This window comes from Petromyzon marinus, chromosome 55 (assembly GCF_048934315.1).
Source record: "Petromyzon marinus isolate PM22_M1 ecotype Great Lakes invasive population chromosome 55, UKy_Petmar_22M1.pri1.0, whole genome shotgun sequence".
Lineage (NCBI taxonomy): Eukaryota > Metazoa > Chordata > Hyperoartia > Petromyzontiformes > Petromyzontidae > Petromyzon > Petromyzon marinus.
In genome coordinates this window covers 9,490,267-9,512,615 of record NC_133721.1, presented here as the reverse complement: position 1 = coordinate 9,512,615, position 22,349 = coordinate 9,490,267, and the positions used below count along the sequence as shown (strand labels likewise).

The following is a 22,349-nucleotide window of genomic DNA, read 5'->3' as shown; positions in this document are numbered from 1 at the left end:
CAACCAACAGCACCACCAGCAGCATCAACCACAACAAACAGCACCACCAGCGGCGCCTCCTTGGCGGGCCCACCTCGTCGACACCGATGAAGAAACACGACTCGGGAAAGGAAAGAGGAGAGGAAGAAGAAAGAAACAACAACAACAACAACACACAAACAACCCGCCACTGCACAGCAGCGATGTGGCGTGGGCTGACTGCGTGAAGAGCCCCTCCCCTCCCTCGGTGCCGAGGGGCCGTGCCAAGGTTGCGGCTGCGTTTGACATCAGTGCGGTGAGAGAAAAGCCAAGGCGGTGGTGGGTGGGTGGTGGTGGTCATGGTGGGTGGGTGGTGATTGTGGTGGGTGGGTGGTGGTGGTCATGGTGGGTGGGTGGTGGTGGTCATGGTGGGTGGGTGGTGATTGTGGTGGTCGTGGTGGGTGGTGGTCGTGGTGGGTGGGTAGTGGTGGTCGTAGTGGTCGTGGTGGGTGGGCGGTGGTGCTCGTGGTGGGTGGTGGTGGTCGTGGTGGTGGGTGAGTGGTAGTCGTGGTGGGTGGGTGGTGGTGGTCGTGGTGGGTGGGTGGTGGTGGTCGTAGTGGGTGGGTGGTGGTGGTCGTAGTGGGTGGGTGGTGGTCGTGGTGGGTGGGTGGTGGTGGTCGGTGGTGATCGTGGTGGGTGGGTGGTGGTGGTCGTGGTGGGTGGGTGGTGGTGGTCGTGGTAGGTGGGTGGTGGTATTCGTGGTTGGTGGGCGGTGGTAGGTCGTGGTGGGTGGGTGGTGGGTAGGTAGTTGTCGTGGTGGGTGGTGGTAGTCGTGGTGGCTGCTGCTGCTGCTGCTGAAAGCTGTGAGCAAGAGAGGGTCACAGACTGACCTTGCCAGACTAAGCCGCTGTTGTTCGGCACAGCTGAGCTCTCTGTGCAGTCCGCGGTGTCCCCGTGGCCACCAACAACAGATCGATGATTGTTTAGCGCTGCTTCTCGCTATTCTCGTCTACCCAGGAAAGTCTCGCGACTATTTTACCACGAGGTTCTCGCAGTCGGAGGTGGAAGAGGGAGGTGAGGTGGGTGGTGGGAGCTTACCGCTGCGTCTGTCATCCCGATCGAGTCGTTTTTCCGCGTTAACCAACTCTTCCAATTGTTGTTGCCCGACTGTGGTGAGCCAAGAGTCCCCCGGTCCACACACAAAGCGACTTTTTTTACTCCCTAGGATCTTTAACGCCCCAAAAACTGAGCGCGGCAGTCCCGGTTAATACGCACAAATATATACATATTCCACCCCCTCCCTCTTCCCCCTTCACGTATCGCCTTAACAGACTGTTGGGGCCAAGTGTTGTTATCGAGTAGCGCCGATTAAACGGGGCGGCTGGCATTTCGAACCGCGATCCTCTGCGTCGACGATCCGTGGGGCGGAAAGGCGACAAACTAAACAGACAATAACGAGATTTATTTTTTTAAGAAATACATTTTCAATCAATGCGGCATGCGTGCAGCTGTTTGTATCCTAGAGGTTGATTTCGCCACATCATCATCATCACAATGAAGAGCTGAGTCCCCGCGCTCCGCCGTCCCCCCCCCCACCTGCCCCGTGCAAGGCGTGTGTGCGGAACGTCGCTCACCCAAGGCTGACGTCGAGAGCCCGCCCTGCACGGCTTCTTTCCACTGCGGGGCGACGTGGGTGACCGAAGCGATACGTGTGAGATGCACCACGCGTGCACAGGCGATGCACACAGAGAGGCTTCTTCCCATGCGTACACTACCACCGGTAAGGACGACCCCGTTAGAGCCGTTGCACAGAAATAAAGTTAATACATTTTTTTGTTTAAATAAATACATATTTTTTATTCACTTTTTAAAAGTTTTTTTTTCTCTCTCTATCTACGCGACTTTACCGAAAGAACCAAAGAATATGAATTCCTGCAGTCACGAAAGTTTTAAGTCGAAATTTAATTGAACCCAACTTTAACAGTGCACGTGGTCACACACACACACACACGCGCGTGCGCGTGCACACTCTCATGGGCTACAGTGCACGACTATTCTATGCCGATATGGTCACGGGATCTTTCGCGCGCACACTCCGAAGCAGACGCCGCGTCGCCCTATGCGGCCTATGCACACCGCAGTACTGCACCAGGGCGGACGCCTGAGTCGAAACCGTCGCACCTCTGCAACAGCGAGCGGCGAACCGCTGTGCCATGTCGCCAACTCTCTTCTCGTGATGTGCGTACATTGCGTAGGTTGAACTTCTTTCGCACCGTACGCAGTAGCCGTGCTAATCAGAGGTGCGCCACTCATCCCGGCTCAACGTTCAAGACTGCCCCTCTTCTCAACTCGGCGCCACCAACTGCGGTGCCTGAACGTGGCACTTTGATCCGCGGGGTCCTCCTACTCCCGTGCACAAGCAGTCTGGATAAAACAACGCAAACTTGAAACTAATGTTCAGTCCGGCGAACTCCGGATCCTCCTTGGAGGACCCGCTTCTGAGCTGAGTGGCCGTCTGACAATTCAGGAAACTCGGCGTCAGCTTGAAGACCCTTAGCTCAGCGTCACGAACTAACGCGCTCACTCTTGGCCCAGGGAACGTTTTCATCTGAGCGCAAGGGATGACATCTTAGGCCGGGCTCCAGATAGCTGGCGACGTCGTAGACGACGGAAATCGGCACTTGGCCCACGAGCCAAGCCCCGAGCTTCGGCCTCGCAATTGGCCCCGAACCTTCCTTGCGTTTTCCTCCCGTGGGACTCAGACTTTAGCCCGGGGGGGGGGGGGGGGGCAGGGAACCCAACGCGAGACATCCGCGGACTCACCGTGCCCCCCACGTGTGTCTCATCGCGAGGGTCTGGACTCGGTTCCCATGAGCTGGTCACACCGCCTGGCACGGCACAGCTGATCATCCCGCTTCATCTTCGTCGTCGTCGTCGCCTTTGGCTCTGCGTGGAGGAGGTGGGGTTGTTGGGGCCTCGGGGCCAATGGGCTGTGGGACCAGCGTGGAGGTGTCCTCCCTGCTGTGCCGACTGCTGCCCAGGAGCTGCGTGGAGACGCCGGGACCCGAGCTGCCCATCACGGCCCTCGTGGAGGCGATGGAGATCTCCGTGCCTCCGTGGATGCCCGTTCCGCAGATCCTTCTCTCGCCGGTAACACCCGCGGGCTCACGCGCGCCACTCTAACACCTCCTGGAAGTGCTTTTTGTGTTTAGTATTTGTTGTTCCCGCCCGCCGCCCTCACCTCCGATTAGCACGGTTTGGCTGCGTACGGTGCGAGAGAAGTTCAACGTACATAACATTACGACTACGCAACTGGTAACAACACGGGACCCCTGAACGCCCCGGGGGAAAACTCACCCTCGGGAAAAGCCAGGACAGCGAGCAACACCACCGCCAGCTCATTTCCGAGATGCACGATTCATGCCCGTGGCAGTAAACGCTCGAACACTCCAGCTTTTCCTGCCACGGTCATGAATCATGGCCAGATATCAAACAGGGCATACCCTACACACGTATAAGCTTTAACAGACTGTCGGGGCAAGTGCTGGCAAGTGTTGTTAGCGAGTAGCAGCACCTATGAAGGTCGGCACGGCACACGAAGGGGTGGGTGGGTGGTCAGAACCACGGCCAGCCGCCTTTGTCTCTCTGGTGGTGATGTTTGCATATCGCGCCGTGTGCTCATTTAAGGCTGAAGCGACCTCGGGAAAGCCCGGTAATGGATCAGAGATTTTCGTCACTGGCGTTGGCCGTGAACGAGAATCGAACCTCAGGTTACTGGATTCAGGGCGCAGTGCGCTAACCACTGCGCCACCGCTCCCTCCCGAAGACAAACGCGCGCACACTGCGGATGTGAATTGATTGGCAATCACGCGAGGATGATGTTAGAAGGGGAAAGCTCTGATGGAAAATTGAGTGAATATCGACCGTGTATTCATGTTACACGACTGAATGTGCATTCCCCCCCCCCTCTCCTCTCTTAGCGTCTTATGATGATATACACTGTAAATGTAATATTGTTCGGCCAGTGTAAACCGCACACAGTCTGAGTTCTGTACTGCAGGGGACTGGGTGTGAACTGGTGATCGCGCAAGTGGTGACACTAACGCCTCACCAGCGAGAAGGGACTCGGGTTCGATCCCCGACTCGGGCGCGATTTTCCACGTGGAGTTTGCATGTCACCCCCCCCCCAACCACCCACCCACGCTTGTTACGAAAACATCTCGATATGTAGAGAACCGCAGAACTTGGGCAATTGTTTGGTAGCACCGCTCCTCGCTGCTGCTGCTGCCTTCCCGGCGCGTGTGCAGCCCCACAGCGATGGCGAGAGATGCAATTGTCGTCACATGACGAGACTCTATGTATGTAAGTGTTGAACAAGGGGAGCGCACGAGCGTGGTCACCACATCTGCGCCTCTATATGCAGTGAGGGAAAAAAGTATTTGATCCCCTGCTGATTTTGTACGTTTGCCCACTGACAAAGAAATGATCAGTCTTTGATTTTAATGGTAGGTTTATTTGAACAGTAAGAGACAGAATAACAACAACAAAATCCAGAAAAACGCATGTCAAAAATGTTATAAATTGATTTGCATTTTAATGATGGAAATAAGTGTTTGACCCCCTCTCAATCAGAAAGATTTCTGGCTCCCAGGTGTCTTTTATACAGGTAACGAGCTGAGATTAAGAGCACACTCTTAAAGGGAGTGCTCCTAATCTCAGCTTGTTACCTGTATAAAAGACACCTGTCCACAGAAGCAATCAATCAATCATATTCCCAACTCTCCACCATGGCCAAGACCAAAGAGCTCTCCAAGAATGTCAGGGACAAGATTGTAGACCTACACAAGGCTGGAATGGGCTACAAGACCATTGCCAAGCAGCTTGGTGAGAAGGTGACAACAGTTGATGCGATTATTCGCAAATGGAAGAAACACAAAAGAACTGTCAATCTCCCTCGGCCTGGGGCTCCATGCAAGATCTCACCTCGTGGAGTTGCAATGATCATGAGAACGGTGAGGAATCAGCCCAGAACTACACGGGAGGATCTTGTCAATGATCTCAAGGCAGCTGGGACCATAGTCACCAAAAAAACAATTGGTAACACACTACGCCGAGGACTGAAATCCTGTAGTGCCCGCAAGGTCCCCCTGCTCAAGAAAGCACATATACATGCCCGTCTGAAATTTGCCAATGAACATCTGAATGATTCTGAGGACAACTGGGTCAAAGTGTTGTGGTCAGATGAGGCCAAAATGGAGCTCTTTGGCATCAACTCAACTCGCCGTGTTTGGAGGAGGAGGAATGCTGCCTATGACCCCAAGAACACCATCCCCACCGTCAAACATGGAGGTGGAAACATTATGCTTTGGGGGTGTTTTTCTGCTAAGGGGACAGGACAACTTCACCGCATCAAAGGGACGATGGACGGGGCCATGTACCGTCAAATCGTGGGTGAGAACCTCCTTCCCTCAGCCAGGGCATTGAAAATGGGTCGTGGATGGGTATTCAGCATAACAATGACCCAAAACACACGGCCAATGCAACAAAGGAGTGGCTCAAGAAGAAGCACATTAAGGTCCTGGAGTGGCCTAGCCAGTCTCCAGACCTTAATCTCATAGAAAATCTGTGGAGGGAGCTGAAGGTTCGAGTTGACAAACGTCAGCCTCGAAACCTTAATGACTTCGAGAATATATGCAAAGAGGAGTGGGACAAAATCCCTCCTGAGATGTATGCAAACCTGGTGACCAACTACAGGAAACGTCTGACCTCTGTGATTGCCAACAAGGGTTTTGCCACCAACTACTATGTCATGTTTTGCAGAGGGGTCAAATACTTATTTCCCTCATAAATATGCAAATAAATTTATAACATTTTTGACATGCGTTTTTCTGGATTTTTGTTGTTGTTTTTCTGTCTCTTACTGTTCAAATAACCTACCATTAAAATTATAGACTGATCATTTCTTTGTCAGTGGGCAAACGTACAAAATCAGCAGGGGATCAAATACTTTTTTCCCTCACTGTAAGGAACGAAACCGGTGGACTTCTCCACAAATCTGGCTGTCCGCCTGACGAAGCTCGTTGTAATTACTCGCGAAACGTCGTACTCAGATGTGTAAATGTTGTGGCTTGGCTCTCCAACACACCGGTGTGCTGTAATAGTGACGAATTGGCCACGTTCTGTTTACGTGACAAACCCCTTACTAATTGGCTGTGGCGGGTGGATGGCGGGTTTTAATGACGCGTTCATATATATCTCTATTATGTTGAACTTGTTTCGCACCGTACATAGCCAACCGCGCTAATCGGAGTTGCGTAAGACGTGATTACGTCGTGAGATTGCCGAAACCGTCCTCGGGAAAATCCGATTACATTTACACGTTACTAGTGGCGCGTAGCTTGCCAGCCTGGTCTCTATCCTATTGATCTTCTCCTTTCGTATGCCTTTGGGCTGACGTGTAGATGCAGCGACAAGAACTGCAATTTCACATTCATGTGGTCGAGCCACGATCACAGCATCACGAGCAGCGAGGCGTAGTGCATCATCATCATCAGCATCGCTGTGATTTTTCTGCTTAAGTATTTGTGGATGGGGCGGGCATTTGCTTCGTTCTGCATTGTCCGGTCTCCGTGCTATTGATGAGCTGTGTGGCTCTTTTTCAGAAGCGACCTGGCCACAAATGATAGCTCAACGCGGTGGCTGACCGTGTGGAAATTTAAAGCAGCTCATCTGATACTCACCATCAGATATCGATTCCTAAGGAAGCACCGTCCCGCACCTGTACGGTCATTTTGTGTTTCCCGACTGATGCAAGCTGTACGCGACACAGAATACGTTAACTTTAGGGTAACGGGGGTGAAAATAAACAAACGAGACATAGCAAGGAACGACAAAACAGCGACAGGGGAAACCCAGACGGAATATTGTCCATTTGCATTTTTAAAATGTGATACAAAAAATATATAATAAAACATTGTATATAGTTCATGGGGCCTCCTTTGCCAGTACCAAAATATGAAAATAGGTTTTCCCCTTTTTTCTGGCAACAAAACAGCTGTGTTAAGATGTTAAAACACAAAACTGAAACCTTTTCTTACAAGGAATCATGTCTGCATTAACCACAATGTTTGTGGTCAGAATGCAAACAAAAAACATTACTCTGATAATATAATTTGCATTGTCCTTGAAACCGATTGGTCCACACCAGAGACGGCTTTCTTTTGAGCCTCGTCTCAAACGGTGTTAGACCAGAGGACACCAAAAGGCGAACACAGCACAAAGACAATGCCACTATCAGAGTAATGAGAGCTCGGGGTGAGCATCTACATCATGGGGCCTCCTTTGCCAGTACCAAAATATGAGAATAGGTTTTCCCCTTTATTCTGGCAACAAAACAGCTGTGTTAAGATGTTAAAACACCAAACTGAAACCTTTTACAAGGAATCATGTCTGCAATAACCACAATACTTGTGGTCACAATGCAAACAAAAACATACTCTTAAAATATATATCAGTTTCAAGGACAATGCATCATATTATCAGAGTATGTTTTGTTGTTTGCATTATTATCATTGTAGTTATTTCAAAAAGCAATCATGGCGATCCATAATAGAGGTTGTTTTGGGTTAGATCGCTTACGAAAAATGTGTCGTTAAACCCGCCACCACCCAACACAGCCAGTTCGTCAGGTTTGTTGTGTAAACATAACGTGCCAATTCGTTTCTGGTTCAGCACATCGCTATGTTGGAGAGTACTGTAATTTTAATTTTAAGCTTTCGTGACTGCAGGGATTCATATTCTTGGTTCTTTCGGTAAAGTCACGTAGAAGGGAAACAATAAAATAATAAAATATAAAACAATAAAATTCTCACGACGTTTCGACTGCAACACAAGCAATCATCATCAGGTGTGAAAACCACAGCAAGAAAATTTGAAAAAAGTGGCGGTTATTTTTAACGTTAGCACCACGGAGAGAGATTTGACAGTTTGTTCAGATGGACGAGTCCATCTATGTTCGGAAAACAGAAGGGGGGAGAAGAAAATTATGGATGTGGTCTGAAAGCCACCGTAAGCGTGAACAATCAATTAAGACCCTAAATGGTTTATCAAATCCTTCCAATGATTGCTAAGCCAGAATCCATCTTCTCGGTTGGAATTGTCTCTGTGTTTGTATATGTGGATAGCCTCATGAACGAATCTCTCATGGTAGCCAGATGGTTACCGAAAGAACCAAGAATATGAGTACTGTAATGTTGTGTGTTTACTCTCCAACACACCGGTGGTTCTGAACTAGTAACGAACGCATTGGCACGTTCTGTTTACGTGACAAACATTGCTAATAGGCTGTGTCGGGTGGTGGTGGGTTTAACGACACATTTATATTTACGTGATCTAACCCCCCACCAAAACTCCCCTCTATCATGTATAACATTGGTCGCGAAAGCCTATGTTTTCAAATTAATTAAATAAGTTAAATAATATATATTTTTTTATCACTCGGGGAGAACCACGTAAATAAGAGCTCGCGTGTCCGCGACACGCTTCTTACTGTCACAACACAATGCCAAGACAACATGTAGCGTCAGGTTCTGTTACATTCTCAAAGACTTGCACGTATGAACGTCTTTCGCGCCGTGCGTAGCCAACCGTGCTAATCGGAGGTGCGAAATAGAGTGATTGTTAAATAGTGATGGCAATGATGACGATTTAGAATCTGTAACTCGTAGAGCTTGTCTCTCATTCTCCGAGAGAGAGAACGATTTGGAGGCGTGGGAAACCACGAGACAAGCGGGATAGCAAGCCAGGACTGGCGCGATAACAACAAATTATTGTCCAAGCTCTGTCGTCCTACATGAGGATGTTTGGTCACCTCCACTAATGAGTGGTTGTGCGTGCGAGAGGAAACCGGGAGTGCCCTGAGAAAAACCCCCACGTGTGCATGGGGAATAGCTATTTAACTAATTTATGACGATTTTAATTTCCCCAGGTAAGGTCCGCTGAGCTAGACAGCTTCTGTTTCAGGAGCGACCTGGCTATCACAAACGATCGCTCAACGAAGTGGCTCACCATCACGTGGACATTTATATCGCCCAGACGCTCTGAACGCGTGATGCTGTTTCTGAATGTGGAGGGGAAAAACCGGACGACCCGGAGGAAAAATCCACGCGACCACGGGGAGAGAGACAGACAGACGGAGAGAGAGAGAGAGACACGCAAACTCCAAATATACAGCAGGCATCAGGGTCGGGATCGAACTCACGACCTCCTTGCACACCAGGCGAGGTTGTTAACATCTCCTAGCCACCGTTGCGAAATCAATTCACTTCGCTGTGTCGCCTTAAACCTGGGACGCCGGGAGGTGGCGACGTCGCATCACGGCGGGGTCAGGGGGAGCCGTCTCTCGGAGGCGACCACCGACTCCCGGGGCCATCGCGAAACAAAATCGCTCGGCCAAGTCGGTTTATTGTCGCGTGGAAATTGAACTCTTGTTGTTGTCCCCGTTTCGCTCCGGTTGGGGATCATCAGCGTGAGCCGGTTTCCCCAACCCCAATGCAACGATCGCGGCTTAGCCGGGCGCTAGTGGAAGCGCGCGCGCCTGAAATCCTCGAGTACTGCAAAGTCAGAAGCGAGGGGTGGTTGGTTCATTCAGTTCATTTTAGTTCCATTTAGTTGGTATAGCCCTGTGAGCCATTCGGCTCTTGAATCGGGTGCAACCGCAACAAACAAAAACACGAACAAGAAAACATCTTAAAGTGACTATGTGTGACTGTGCAAACAGAAAGTCCAGGAAAAAAAACAGCAAAATATTCCTGAAATAGCACCGTACACCAACGCTGTGTGCAAAAATCCCAGTGGGATGCAAGTCAAACAACAACAAAAACAACCACAGGACAACTAAGATTAAGGCCATCAGTCTAACTCCGTACTACAATAAACAGAAACATGGCCAAACAAAAAAAAGTTTTCGAAATCACCAAAATAAAAGCCATAAATGCAATGTAACAGTGATCATAGGGACTGTGACCGAATTTTTAACAATAAACTACATAAATAAATTATAACACCAAACCCTAGAGCCATATTTTAGGCCACTGAATATCAGTGGCAGCTAGGGGTGTACAACTCCTCTAGAGCAGTTTTGAGTGAAGATCTCATTGGTAGTGATTCAAGTTGCAGTTGGTGCATCGCACACGGGAACGTTGCGAAGACGTGGACTTCCACCGGTTCCGCCTGTCCGGGATAGAGTGTTGCCCCCTCGCACGCGTGGGGTTTTCTATGCTTGCTCCGGTTTTTGTTTTTGTCCCACGTGTGTAAACACTCGCCATTAATCGACCGAGAGCGCCTTCATAAATTGAGGGCCGCAGAGCTTTGGGAAATATTTGGTAGTGATGGCTCCTCGCAGCGTGGCTGCTGCTGCCTTCCCTTTCGTCTGCGGTTCCTCCTCCTGGTCCCTCTTGAGTCGTCCTCTCTCTCTCTCTCTCTCTGAGTCGTTCTCTTTCTCCGAGTCGTCCATTCTCTGAGTCGTCCTCCCTCTCTTTATGGGTCGTCCTCTCTCTGAGTCGTCCTCCCCCTCTCTCTCTGAGTCGTCCCCCCTCTCTCGCTTTAAGTCTTCCTCTCTTTCCCCCTCTTTGAGTTGTCCTCTCTCTCTGAGTCGTCCTCTCTGAGTCGTCCTCTCTGAGTCGTCCTCTCTCTCTGAGTCGTACTCTCTCTCTCTAAGTCGTCCTCTCTGAGTCGTCCTCTCTCTCTAAGTCGTCCTCTCTGAGTCGTCCTCTCTCTTTCTCTCTGAGTCGTCCTCTCTCTCTCTCTGAGTCGTCCTCTCTCTCTCGCTTTACGTCTTCCTCTCTTTCCCCCTCTTTGAGTTGTCCTCTCTCTCTGAGTCGTCCTCTCTGAGTCGTCCTCTCTTTCTCTCTAAGTTGTCCTCTCTCTAAGTCGTCCTATTCCCGAGTCGTCCTCTCTCTCTCTGAGTCGTCCTCTCTGAGTCGTCCTCTCTCTCTGTGAGTCGTCCTCTCTGAGTCGTCCTCTCTCTCTGAGTCGTCCTCTTCCTGAGTCGTCCCCTCTCTCTGAGTCGTCCTCTCTGAGTCGTCCTCTCTCTTTCTCTCTGAGTCGTCCTCTCTCTCTCTCTCTGAGTCGTCCTCTCTGAGTCGTCCTCTCTGAGTCGTCCTCTCTCTCTAAGTTGTCCTCTCTCTAAGTCGTCCTCTTCCTGAGTCGTCCTGTCTCTCTCTCTGAGTCGTCCTCTCTGAGTCGTCCTCTCTCTCTAAGTCGTCCTCTCTCTGAGTCGTCCTCTTCCTGAGTCGTCCTCTATCTCTAAGTTGTCCTCTAAGTCGTCCTCTTCCTGAGTCGTCCTGTCTCCCTCTGAGTCGTCCTCTCTGAGTCGTCCTCTCTGAGTCGTCCTCTCTCTCTAAGTCGTCCTCTCTCTGAGTCGTCCTCTCTCTCTCTCTGAGCCATCCCCTCTCTCTGAGTTGTCGTCTCTCTCTCTCTCCGAGTCGTCCTATCGAGACGAACTCTCTGCCAGCTGAGGCGCGCGTGGTGTTTGCGGAATGGAGGAAGCTACCTGGCGGACTTTTCACGCTGAATGCAGGCCCCTTTAAAATACCAAACGGTGAGCTCACGGAATATTTGTGGCGCTCCGCACGGCTGAGATAATGCCTGCCGAGGGTCAATATCGCCGGCGAAGGCTTTCACGTCACTCGCAGCCACACGCCGCCGACGGAACGTCCAAATTCTCTCGACGGAACCCGCGGTCCAAAAGGGGTCATCGCAGCGCCACGCAGTCGCTTCCTTCCTGATTTCTTCATTCCTTGTATCGCGAAAGGAACGAACCCGTCGCGCAGTTCGGGGATAAGGCGCGACTCCGATCCGCATGCCACTTGCTTGTTTTAGCCACGGTCGCAGGGAGATGTTAACTACCTCGCGCGGTGTACAGGAGGTCATCATGGGTGCGATCCCGACCCTGACGCCTACGTGTTTGGAGTTTGCGTGTCTCTCTCCCCGTGGTCGCGTGGATTTTTCTCCTGGTCGCCCGGTTATTTGGCTGTTATACATTAACACATGATGATGAGCCCGCTTCGTTGAGCTATAATATGTGATAGCCGTGCGGCTTATGAAAAAAGAGCTACGCAGCTAAAGTGGGCTTCGCCCGGTTAAAATAAAAAAAAACAAATATATCGTTGAGTTTATTTGGAGTTTGCGTGGTCTCTCTCCACATTTCGTTGAGCTATCATTTGTGATTGCCAGGTGGTTCCTTGAAAAGTATCTACAGTGAGGCAAAAAAGTATTTGATCCCCTGCTGATTTTGTACGTTTGCCCACTGACAAAGAAATGATTAGTCTATAATTTTAATGGTAGGTTTATTTGAACAGTGAGAGACAGAATAACAACAACAAAAATCCAGAAAAACGCATTTCAAAAATTTTATCAATTGATTTGCATTTTAATGAGGGAAATGAGTATTTGAACCCTCTGCAAAACATGACTTAGTACTTGGTGGCAAAACCCTTGTTGACAATCACAGAGATCAGACGTTTCTTCTAGTTGGCCACCAGGTTTGCACACATCTGAGGAGGGATTTTGTCCCACTCCTCTTTGCAGATCTTCTCCACGTCATTAAGGTTTCGAGGCTGACGTTTGGCAACTCGAACCTTCAGCTCCCTCCACAGATTTTCTATGGGATTAAGGTCTGGAGACTGGCTAGGCCACTCCAGGACATTAATGTGCTTCTTGAGCCACTCCTTTGTTGCCTTGGCCGTGTGTTTTGGGTCATTGTCATGTTGGAATACCAATCCACGACCCATTTTCAATGCCCTGGATGAGGGAAGGAGGTTCTCACCCAAGATTTGACGGTACATGGCCCCGTCCATCGTCCCTTTGATGCGGTGAAGTTATCCTGTCCCCTTAGCAGAAAAACACCCCCAAAGCATAATGTTTCCACCTCCATGTTTGACGGTGGGGATGGTGTTCTTGGGGTCATAGGCAGCATTCCTCCTCCTCCAAACACGGCGAGTTGAGTTGATGCCAAAGAGCTCCATTTAGGTCTCATCTGATCACAACACTTTCACCCAGTTGTCCTCTGAATCATTCAGATGTTCGTTGGCAAACTTCAGACGGGCATGTATATGTGCTTTCTTGAGCAGGGGGACCTTGCGGGCACTACAGGATTTCAGTCCTTCTCGGCGTAGTGTGTTACCAATTGTTTTCTTGGTGACTATGGTCCCAGCTGCCTTGAGATCATTGACAAGATCCTCCCGTGTAGTTCTGGGCTGATTCCTCACCGTTCTCATGATCATTGCAACTCCACGAGGTGAGATCTTGCATGGAGCCCCAGGCCGAGGGAGATTGACAGTTCTTTTGTGTTTCTTCCATTTGCGAATAATCACACCAACTGTTGTCACCATCTCACCAAGCTGCTTGGCAATGGTCTTGTAGCCCATTCCAGCCTTGTGTAGGTCTACAATCTTGTCCCTGACATCCTTGGAGACCTCTTTGGTCTTGGCCATGGTGGAGAGTTTGGAATCTGATTTATTGATTGCTTCTGCGGACAGGTGTCTTTTATACAGGTAACAAGCTGAGATTAGGAGCACTCCCTTTAAGAGTGTGCTCCTAATCTCAGCTCGTTACCTGTATAACAGACACCTGGGAGCCAGAAATCTTTCTGATTGAGAGGGGGTCAAATACTTATTTCCCTCATTAAAATGCAAATCAATTGATAACACTTTTGACATGCGTTTTTCTGGATTTTTGTTGTTGTTGTTATTCTGTCTCTCACTGTTCAAATAAACCTACCATTAAAATTATAGACTGATCATCTCTTTGTCAGTGGGCGAACGTACAAAATCAGCAGGGGATCAAATACTTTTTTTCCCTCACTGTATATAGCTCGAGTGTGCCTTACCTGGTTCATAAAAAAAGAAGCGTAATCGTTTTCTTTATTAATTGAAGTAACACTCGAGACTTTGGCAGAAAAAAAAAAACGTTGTTTAGTTCACATTTTAAAGTCTAGACCACCGGCTCGACAGAGCTGAACGCGTGACCGTTGCTTATAGGTCACCGACTCATTCCACACGACATGCACGCGGGGCACAGGGGCACGAGGCGAGCTGCAAGTTCATGATGTGGAGCGGCGTTCCTCACTCATTTTCAGAGGTGGTGGGGGGGGGTGGGGGGGCACCGTCGCCGATAAGACATCTTGAGTGTGAGGTCGTGACTGTGGGTCAGAACAGAGAGCACACAGCACGCAACGACGCAGTGCCTGATCCACGAGCACGAGGGAGACATCGTCACAGCGATACGAAACCGCTGGCTCACGACGCGGTTGTCCGCGCTTGACGACCACCTGGACGTGAACATTGTGCTCGATGTGTCTCCGCATCTACAACAGCCGTAAGAAAAAAACTAAAGTAAGACGTGTGGGGGAGAGGTTTGACAGCACGACGATGACGAGGGTGGTTTTTACACTTGTGCATTGCCCGGGGGTTGCTAAAAGGTCACCCAGTGAGGGCAGCGGTCCTGGCAATGAAGACAAATCTGGCGTCGTACCCAGCCGAGAACTCAAGAGGCCAGGCTGAGCCTCGTTTGGGGGCATCAGCCTCGCGGTCATTAGGGAGGCGGTGACTGCTGCCTGCGTCGTCTAAATCGAGTAATTCGCGGTGTGTAATGTTCGACACGTGGTAAATGTTGGACCCTGACGCAGGCGGCGCACAGTGGCCTGCTCTCGCGAACGACGCCACGGGGTGCTTTTACGTCCGCTGCGAGTGAAGCGGACGGGGCGCGGGAACACAAGTCGCGCTCGTTAGACGCGCAGTATTAACCAGGGTGGCACGGCGGATTCGAACCGCAACAAACCTTCCGCTGGGCCACGTCTCCGCCACAAAACGAGGGCCCTTTTTTCAATCCATCGCTGGAGGACGGCCTCCTCCCCGACTCCACGTAGTCAGTGGGGGTGGGGTGGGTATTTAACCATACTTCACCACGCTGTGCATTTCGTGTGGGTGATGGCAAGGGAGAGTGCGTGATATACGATTCAGTGGGAGCATAGTACAGTACAGCAATGGGTTTTGCTCGCACTGCCCTCTGCTGTCCACGACGTAGCCTTTTAGCGAATCCTGAACGCCGAAGCCATTGCCCGGTGCAAATGCCGAAGCTGCCATTTAGTTCGAGGTCAGGCTAAACCGTACACCACCCTAATAAGGGCTAATGCTTACAAAAGGATTGCGGTTACTATTCTAACAGTCATGGATTTTTTTTCTCAACCGCCCCCCTCTCCCGCCGCTCACAGTACCCGCTACCACCTGTGTTTTGTATGTGGCAGGTGAACAGATAAAATCACCGTCATCATCATCACCACCACCACCACCACGGTCCATGGGGCAGATAGCCTAGAGGTGTCCACTGCACATTTCGTCATTTTGGTTTCCACTTTCCATCTGTCTTTGTGCCAATATGCACAAGTTTACCCGGCACCAGTCCATCATCGTATCGTCGCCAAGCCCGTTCTTCTGTGCGGTCTTCCTCTTATTTTCTGGTTCCTTCCAGGCTCAAAACCCTTTCTTAGCCTTTCTCTCAGTGTGATGGGTCCCGCGCTCATTGCGTGCAGAGAGAGAGAGAGAGTTGGTCGTGGTGGAAGAGGAAACTGCATTTTTTGCAGGGCGATAAGAAACACAAAAACACACACGCACACAGCGGACTCTCGCCTGGCTCAATAAAGGGCATCGGTGCAGGATTAGTGACGAGAGGGACGACCCCACGTGGCTCACCCCAATAACCCGACGGCGATGGGCGGCCACTTGCGGAAGGACAATGCCCCTGGTTGGGAGTGGAAGTGCGTGGTGCCGTATTAATAATGGCTTACGCATCGGCCCAGGCAGATGCGTGGAGCGGTAGCTGTAGAGGTCAGCGAGCTGCGCTACGAACCCGGCTATGACCCGAGTTCGATTCCCCGCTCGCGGTCGACACCGGTGACGATTATTATCTGAACCGGTCCCTGGGCTCCCCTAGGTCGACTCGGCCTCAAATGTGGTACCCGGCGCGGTGTGTAAAATGATTGCCACTTGGGGAGACAAAGGCGGCCGGGCGTGGTTGCTGGCCAGCCTCCCCATCGTGTGCCACAGTGCCGGGCCTTCATAGGTGCTGCTCGCTGACAGCACTTGCCCCAGCAGTGTGTCACAGGCGACAAGGAGCGGGGATCTTAGCCTTGTGTGCACTGTCACGAGCCATCATGCCATGAGTGACAAACGAACTCGGCTTACACAACTCGCCGGCACAGTGGTTGCCGGGACGCGAGGAAAGAAGAAGACGAAGAAGCACTGCGGAAAGCCCTCTAGTTAAAACATTTATTTTTGAAAATGTATATATTTTTTTATTGTAATCGCTGCCCTCCCACGTTAGTTGAAACCGAGCGATTAAATCAGCGAACGCTGCTGCTTTTTCATGCTCTCGTCCCCACAGGCCCGCGACAAGGAAGTGAGTTTTCGCCGTCGGTGCTAACATTTTCTTCTAAAGGTACCCGAGTTCTGGATTCGCGAGTTACATGCTGCATATTCTCGGTTCTTTCGGTTAAAGTCACGTAGAAGGGAAACAATGAAATAATAAAAATATGAAACGATAAAATTCTCACGACGTTTCGACTGCAACACAAGCAATCATCATCAGGTGTGAAAACCACAGCAAGAAAATTTGACACCTGATGATGATCGCTTATGTTGCAGTCGAAACGTCGTGATAATTTTATTGTTTTATATTTTTATTATTTTATTGTTTCCCTTCTACGTGACTTTACCGAAAGAAACGTCGTGAGAATATTATTGTGTTATTTTATTTTATCAATTATTTTATTCTCATTCTACGTGACTTTACCGAAAGAACCAAAGAAGATTTACCGAAAGAACCAATAATATGAATCCCTGCGGTCACGAAAGCTTTAAATCAAAATGTACATGCTGCATGTTTACCGATTCGCTATTCGCGGGCAGCCGGACTCCAATATTCGCGGGAGTGCGCGTCGCACCTACAGGAGGTGCGAGCAGAATGTTAACACTGTACATGTTACCACTGTACATGTTACCACTGTACATGTCACTCCTGCACATGTGAAACTGTCTGCGAAGAGGAGGCACCGCGTCCTCGGCCGTCCGCTTTGTCCTCAGTGTCGCAGTCATCCCGCTCTAAACTCGCCACTGTGCATTGTTTTTAAAAAAAAAAACTTTATAACGTACTGCACTCACTTGATACATTTAGTTTAAACGGATCGACTGTGAGGTCAGTTTAACAACAAAGTGTTTGCGGAAAGCGCTTCCCAGCGCGCTGAAAGGATAATGATTCTCGCGACGTCATCAAAACACCCGCATGCACGAGGGCTGAACGATTGATCGATTTCAAATCGAAATTTGAAACATTGCGATTAGCAAATCGCAAAGGCTGCGAATTTTTTATGATTTGAAAAGTCGTATTACTTTCTTATTTGAATTGTTAAATTTTGTATTACTATAACTTTATTTATTTAATTTAACAATTGTTCTATGATTGTTCTATTTCAATTAAGACATTTGAATAAATCCATGTTGAAAGCAGTTCATATATTTTAAGTTCTCATTCTGCATTAGAATATATACAGTGAGGGAAAAAGTATTTGATCCCTTGCTGATTTTGTACGTTTGCCCACTGACAAAGAAATGATCAGTCTATAATTTTAATGGTAGGTTTATTTGAACAGTGAGAGACAGAATAACAACAACAAAAATCCAGAAAAACGCATGTCAAAAATGTTATCAATTGATTTGCATTTTAATGAGGGAAATAAGTATTTGACCCCCTCTCAATCAGAAAGATTTCTGGCTCCCAGGTGTCTTTTATACAGCTAACGAGCGGAGATTAAGCACACTCTTAAAGGGAGTGCTCCTAATCTCAGCTTGTTACCTGTATAAAAGACACCTGTCCACAGAAGCAATCAATCAATCAGATTCCAAACTCTCCACCATGGCCAAGACCAAAGAGCTTTCCAAGGATGTCAGGGACAAGATTGTAGACCTACACAAGGCTGGAATGGGCTACAAGACCATTGCCAAGCAGCTTGGTGAGAAGGTGACAACAGTTGGTGCGATTATTCGCAAATGTAAGAAACACAAAAGAACTGTCAATCTCCCTCAGCCTGGGGCTCCATGCAAGATCTCACCTTGTGGAGTTGCAATGATCATGAGAACGGTGAGGAATCAGCCCAAAACTACACGGGAGGATCTTGTCAATGATCTCAAGGCAGCTGGGACCATAGTCACCAAGAAAACAATTGGTAACACACTACGCCGTGAAGGACTGAAATCCTGCAGCGCCCGCAAGGTCCCCCTGCTCAAGAAAGCACATATACATGCCCGTCTGAAGGTTTCCAATGAACATCTCAATGATTCAGAGGACAACTGGGTGAAAGTGTTGTGGTCAGATGAGACCAAAATGGAGCTCTTTGGCATCAACTCAACTCGCCGTGTTTGGAGGAGGAGGAATGCTGCCTATGACCCCAAGAACACCATCCTCACCGTCAAACATGGAGGTGGAAACATTATGCTTTGGGGGTGTTTTTCTGCTAAGGGGACAGGACAACTTCACCGCATCAAAGGGACGATGGACGGGCCTATGTACCGTCAAATCTTGGGTGAGAACCTCCTTTCTTCAGCCAGGGCATTGGAAATGGGTCGTGGATGGGTATTCCAGCATGTCAATGACCCAAACACACGGCCAAGGCAACAAAGGAGTGGCTCAGGAAGAAGCACATTAAGGTCCTGGAGTGGCCTAGCCAGTCTCCAGACCTTAATCCCATAGATGATCTGTGGAGGGAGCTGAAGGTTCGAGTTGCCAAACGTCAGCCTCGAAACCTTAATGATTAAGAGGAGATCTGCAAAGAGGAGTGGGACAAACTCCCTCCTGAGATGTGTGCAAACCTGGTGGCCAACTACAAGAAACGTCTGACCTCTGTGATTGCCAACAAGGGTTTTGCCACCTAGTACTAAGTCATGTTTTGCAGACGGGTCAAATACTTATTTCCCTCATTAAAATGCAAACCAATTTATAACATTTTTGACATGCGTTTTTCTGGATTTTATTGTTGTTATTCTGTCTCTCTGTTCAAATAAACCTACCATTAAAATTATAGACTGATCATTTCTTTGTCAGTGGCGAAACGTACAAAATCAACAGGGGATCAAATACTTTTTTCCCTCACTGTAGAGCAGTTCATATTTTGATGGTATCATGTGGCAATGCTCTATCACGTGTTTTAAATCTATTACACAGTGAATATTGAACTGAAGCTTGACTTTAATTTTTTTTTATCTCAAATCAAATCGCAATATCTGTCAGAAAAATCGCAATTAGATATTTTCCCCAAATCGTTCAGCCCCAGCATGCAACTCCAGGGGAGTCGTCCTCCTCCATTACTCACCATCGTCGTCGTCAAATCATCATCATCGTTGTCGTCGTGAAAAGTAATACAAAAAACCCCACAAACGTAGTTCTTTATACACTCATGTATTTACAGTCGATCATCAATTATCCGGCTTCAAACATTATCCAGCGGTCCCGGGTCCGTGATCGGCACCGTTGTAAATACTGCACGTGTGTACATTTTTTCACGACTAATAAGTGGCGTTAAATTTTGATTTAAAGCTTTCGTGACAGCAGGGATTCATATTCTTGGTTCTTTCGGTAAAGTCACGTAGAAAGGAAACAGTAAAATAATAAAAATATAAAACAATTAAATTCTCACGACGTTTCGACTGCAACACAAGCAATCATCATCAAGTGTAGTTCACACCTGATGATGATTGCTTGTGTTGCAGTCGAAACGTCGTGAGAATTTTATTGTTTTATATTTTTATTAATTTATTGTTTCCCTTCTACGTGACTTTACCGAAAGAACCAAGAATAAGTGGCATTAAGTAAAAAAAAGGAAATATACACGGTGCGATCCGGTAAAAAGTTGCATTGTAATACGACGTTCACTGGACCGTCCGGATTAGGACGCTGCATCGGTCCGGCGATCGTCAAAAACAATCATGTTGTAGTTGAAACGAGAGCGTAAATAGTTCGTAGTAATACCACATCACCCCATGATGCCGAGTCGTCGATATAGGAGGGGTAAGTAGGGTAGGGTAAACGCAGTATTTTTTTTTACAATTAGATAATTATTTTCTGCGCTGTTCATACGTTTATTTATGTCAATTTCACACCGTAAACAAATGTTAAAAACAAAACCCAACAACAAAAAAACACGTACACAACACCTAAAAACGTGTTATCCAAGAATGTGCAAAAATAAGCTATTTAAAAAAAATTATGATTCGTGATGATATCCGGCATTTTTTTTTTAAATCCGGCGTCTCCTTTCCCCCCTCGAAAATCGCCGATTAATCGATCATCTACAGTGCTCTCGTCAATGTTGTTGTTATGTTTCGTTGTTTGGGTGTAATTGTCCGCGGTCCCTATCGCAACCCCCACCCACATGTTCACTCGTACCAGGAACGTAACCCCATTTCCCCCATTGGAACAGCAGCCGTTTCTGCATTCGCGAATTCTGCCTTCGCGAGCGTTTTTAAGAACGTAACCGTCGCGGACAGAGAGAGAGAGAAGGTTGAACATGGATAGAGAGAGAGAGACAGACAAAGTATAACACGTGGTCGTAGTGGTTGGCTTTCGTGACCAATATCCATAATAGAGGTTATTTTGGGTTTAATCGCTGAAATGTAAATGTGTCATTAAACTCGCCACCACCCGACACAGCCGATTGGTAAGGGTTGTGTCACGTAAACAAAACATGCTAATTCGTTACTAGCACAGCACACCGGTGTGTTGAAAATTACTGGCGAAACGTCACGATATTCCGAATTGTAAATGTCGGTTTATTCTCCGACACACACCGGTTGGTGCTGTTCTGTTTACACGGCAAACATAACCAATCGGCTGTGTCGGGTGGTGGCGGGTTTAACGACACATTTATATTTACCTCTATTATATAGAGAGAAGGGTTTACCGTATTACCATGTTGTTGTTGTTACATGTAAGCCAGCCGGGACTGCACCTATGCGGTAATAGCTCACTTATTTTACTGGTAGGAACGAAGTTGTAAACTGAGTGTACCAGCCTGCAATAGATTAATGTGTCCGTCCGTCCGTCCCCTTTCAATACTTTAACGAAGTGAAATCTCGTGCTGTTGGGGTGTAAAAATAAAATTGCCCAAAATTCCAATGTTCCTACCAGCCCACCCTGCAGGGACCTGTTTTGCACGGAATAACGACCTCGCGCAAGAAGAAACTCCTCCAGCATTTACCGGGGGGGGGGGAGGGGGGGGTGCAGGTTCCGATTCATTACTTCGCGGGGGGGTTTTACATTTTTGTTTGAGACGCAAAATAAGTTCCGTGTATGCGCGGAAAAAAACGTTCTCTGGAAAAAAATCGATCGTTGCAAACAACGTGCCCGGTAAATATATGCAAATATGGCAACGTTGAGCCAACGTTACGTTGGCACGTGGTTGGAATCGTTGGGCCAACGTTGAGCCAATGTTACGTTGGCACGTGGTTGGAATCGTTGGACCAACGTTGGACCAAAGTTACGTTGGCACGTGGTTGGAATCGTTGGGCCAACATTGAGCCCACGTTACGTTGGCACGTGGTTGGAATCGTTGGACCAACGTTGAGCCAACGTTACGTTGGCACGTGGTTGGAATCGTTGGACCAACGTTGGACCAAAGTTACGTTGGCACGTGGTTGGAATCGTTGGGCCAACGTTGAGCCCACGTTACGTTGGCACGTGGTTGGAATCGTTGGACCAACGTTGGACCAAAGTTACGTTGGCACGTGGTTGGAATCGTTGGACCAACGTTGAGCCAACGTGACGTTGCCACGTGGTTGGAATCGTTGGACCAACATTGAGCCAACGTGACGTTGGCACGTGGTTGGGACCGTTGGACCAACGTTGGACCAAAGTTCCATGTTCACTAGGGGGTGTTCTACTCGCAATGCGGATTAAAATAGCATACAGTACGTCCTTTAATTCCCACCTATGTGAGCCCACGATCTATCCACTGCTAGATGAAGCTATACCCCCCCCCTCCCCATCTCGTCGCCATGCCTCACGGTCCTTCGACGCATCCTCTTTACACGGTGCAGTAATTCTATCGCAAACGATGTTGTCATTTGGGATTCCGTTAATGGAGTTGAAAGTTGGCAATGTACGCCGCGCATGTCGGATGCTGTCCAAATGTAAAAAAACACACCTTCCCCAAACAAAAAAACATTCGCTGGATGAATCACACCGCACGAATCCAGAAGCAGTTCGAGATAACATTCCAGATAGAAACACGGAAACGTTACCCAACCTACACGAATTAATGCCCCGTGGGACTGCCACCAGTGTTA

At 48.6% G+C, this 22,349-nt stretch overlaps 1 protein-coding gene across 1 annotated transcript in view; it reads left to right on the top strand.

The window, feature by feature from the left end:
- The first annotated feature begins 789 nt into the window (after positions 1–789).
- LOC116954407 (dedicator of cytokinesis protein 9-like) overlaps positions 790–22,349 on the top strand; it is a 149,261-nt gene continuing 127,701 nt past the window's right edge. The window contains exons 1-2 of the mRNA XM_076052336.1: positions 790–1,738; positions 2,214–3,108. Coding sequence (XP_075908451.1) covers positions 2,944–3,108 — 165 coding nt within the window. The 5' untranslated portion in view covers positions 790–1,738; positions 2,214–2,943. The remainder of the gene's footprint in view (positions 1,739–2,213; positions 3,109–22,349) is intronic.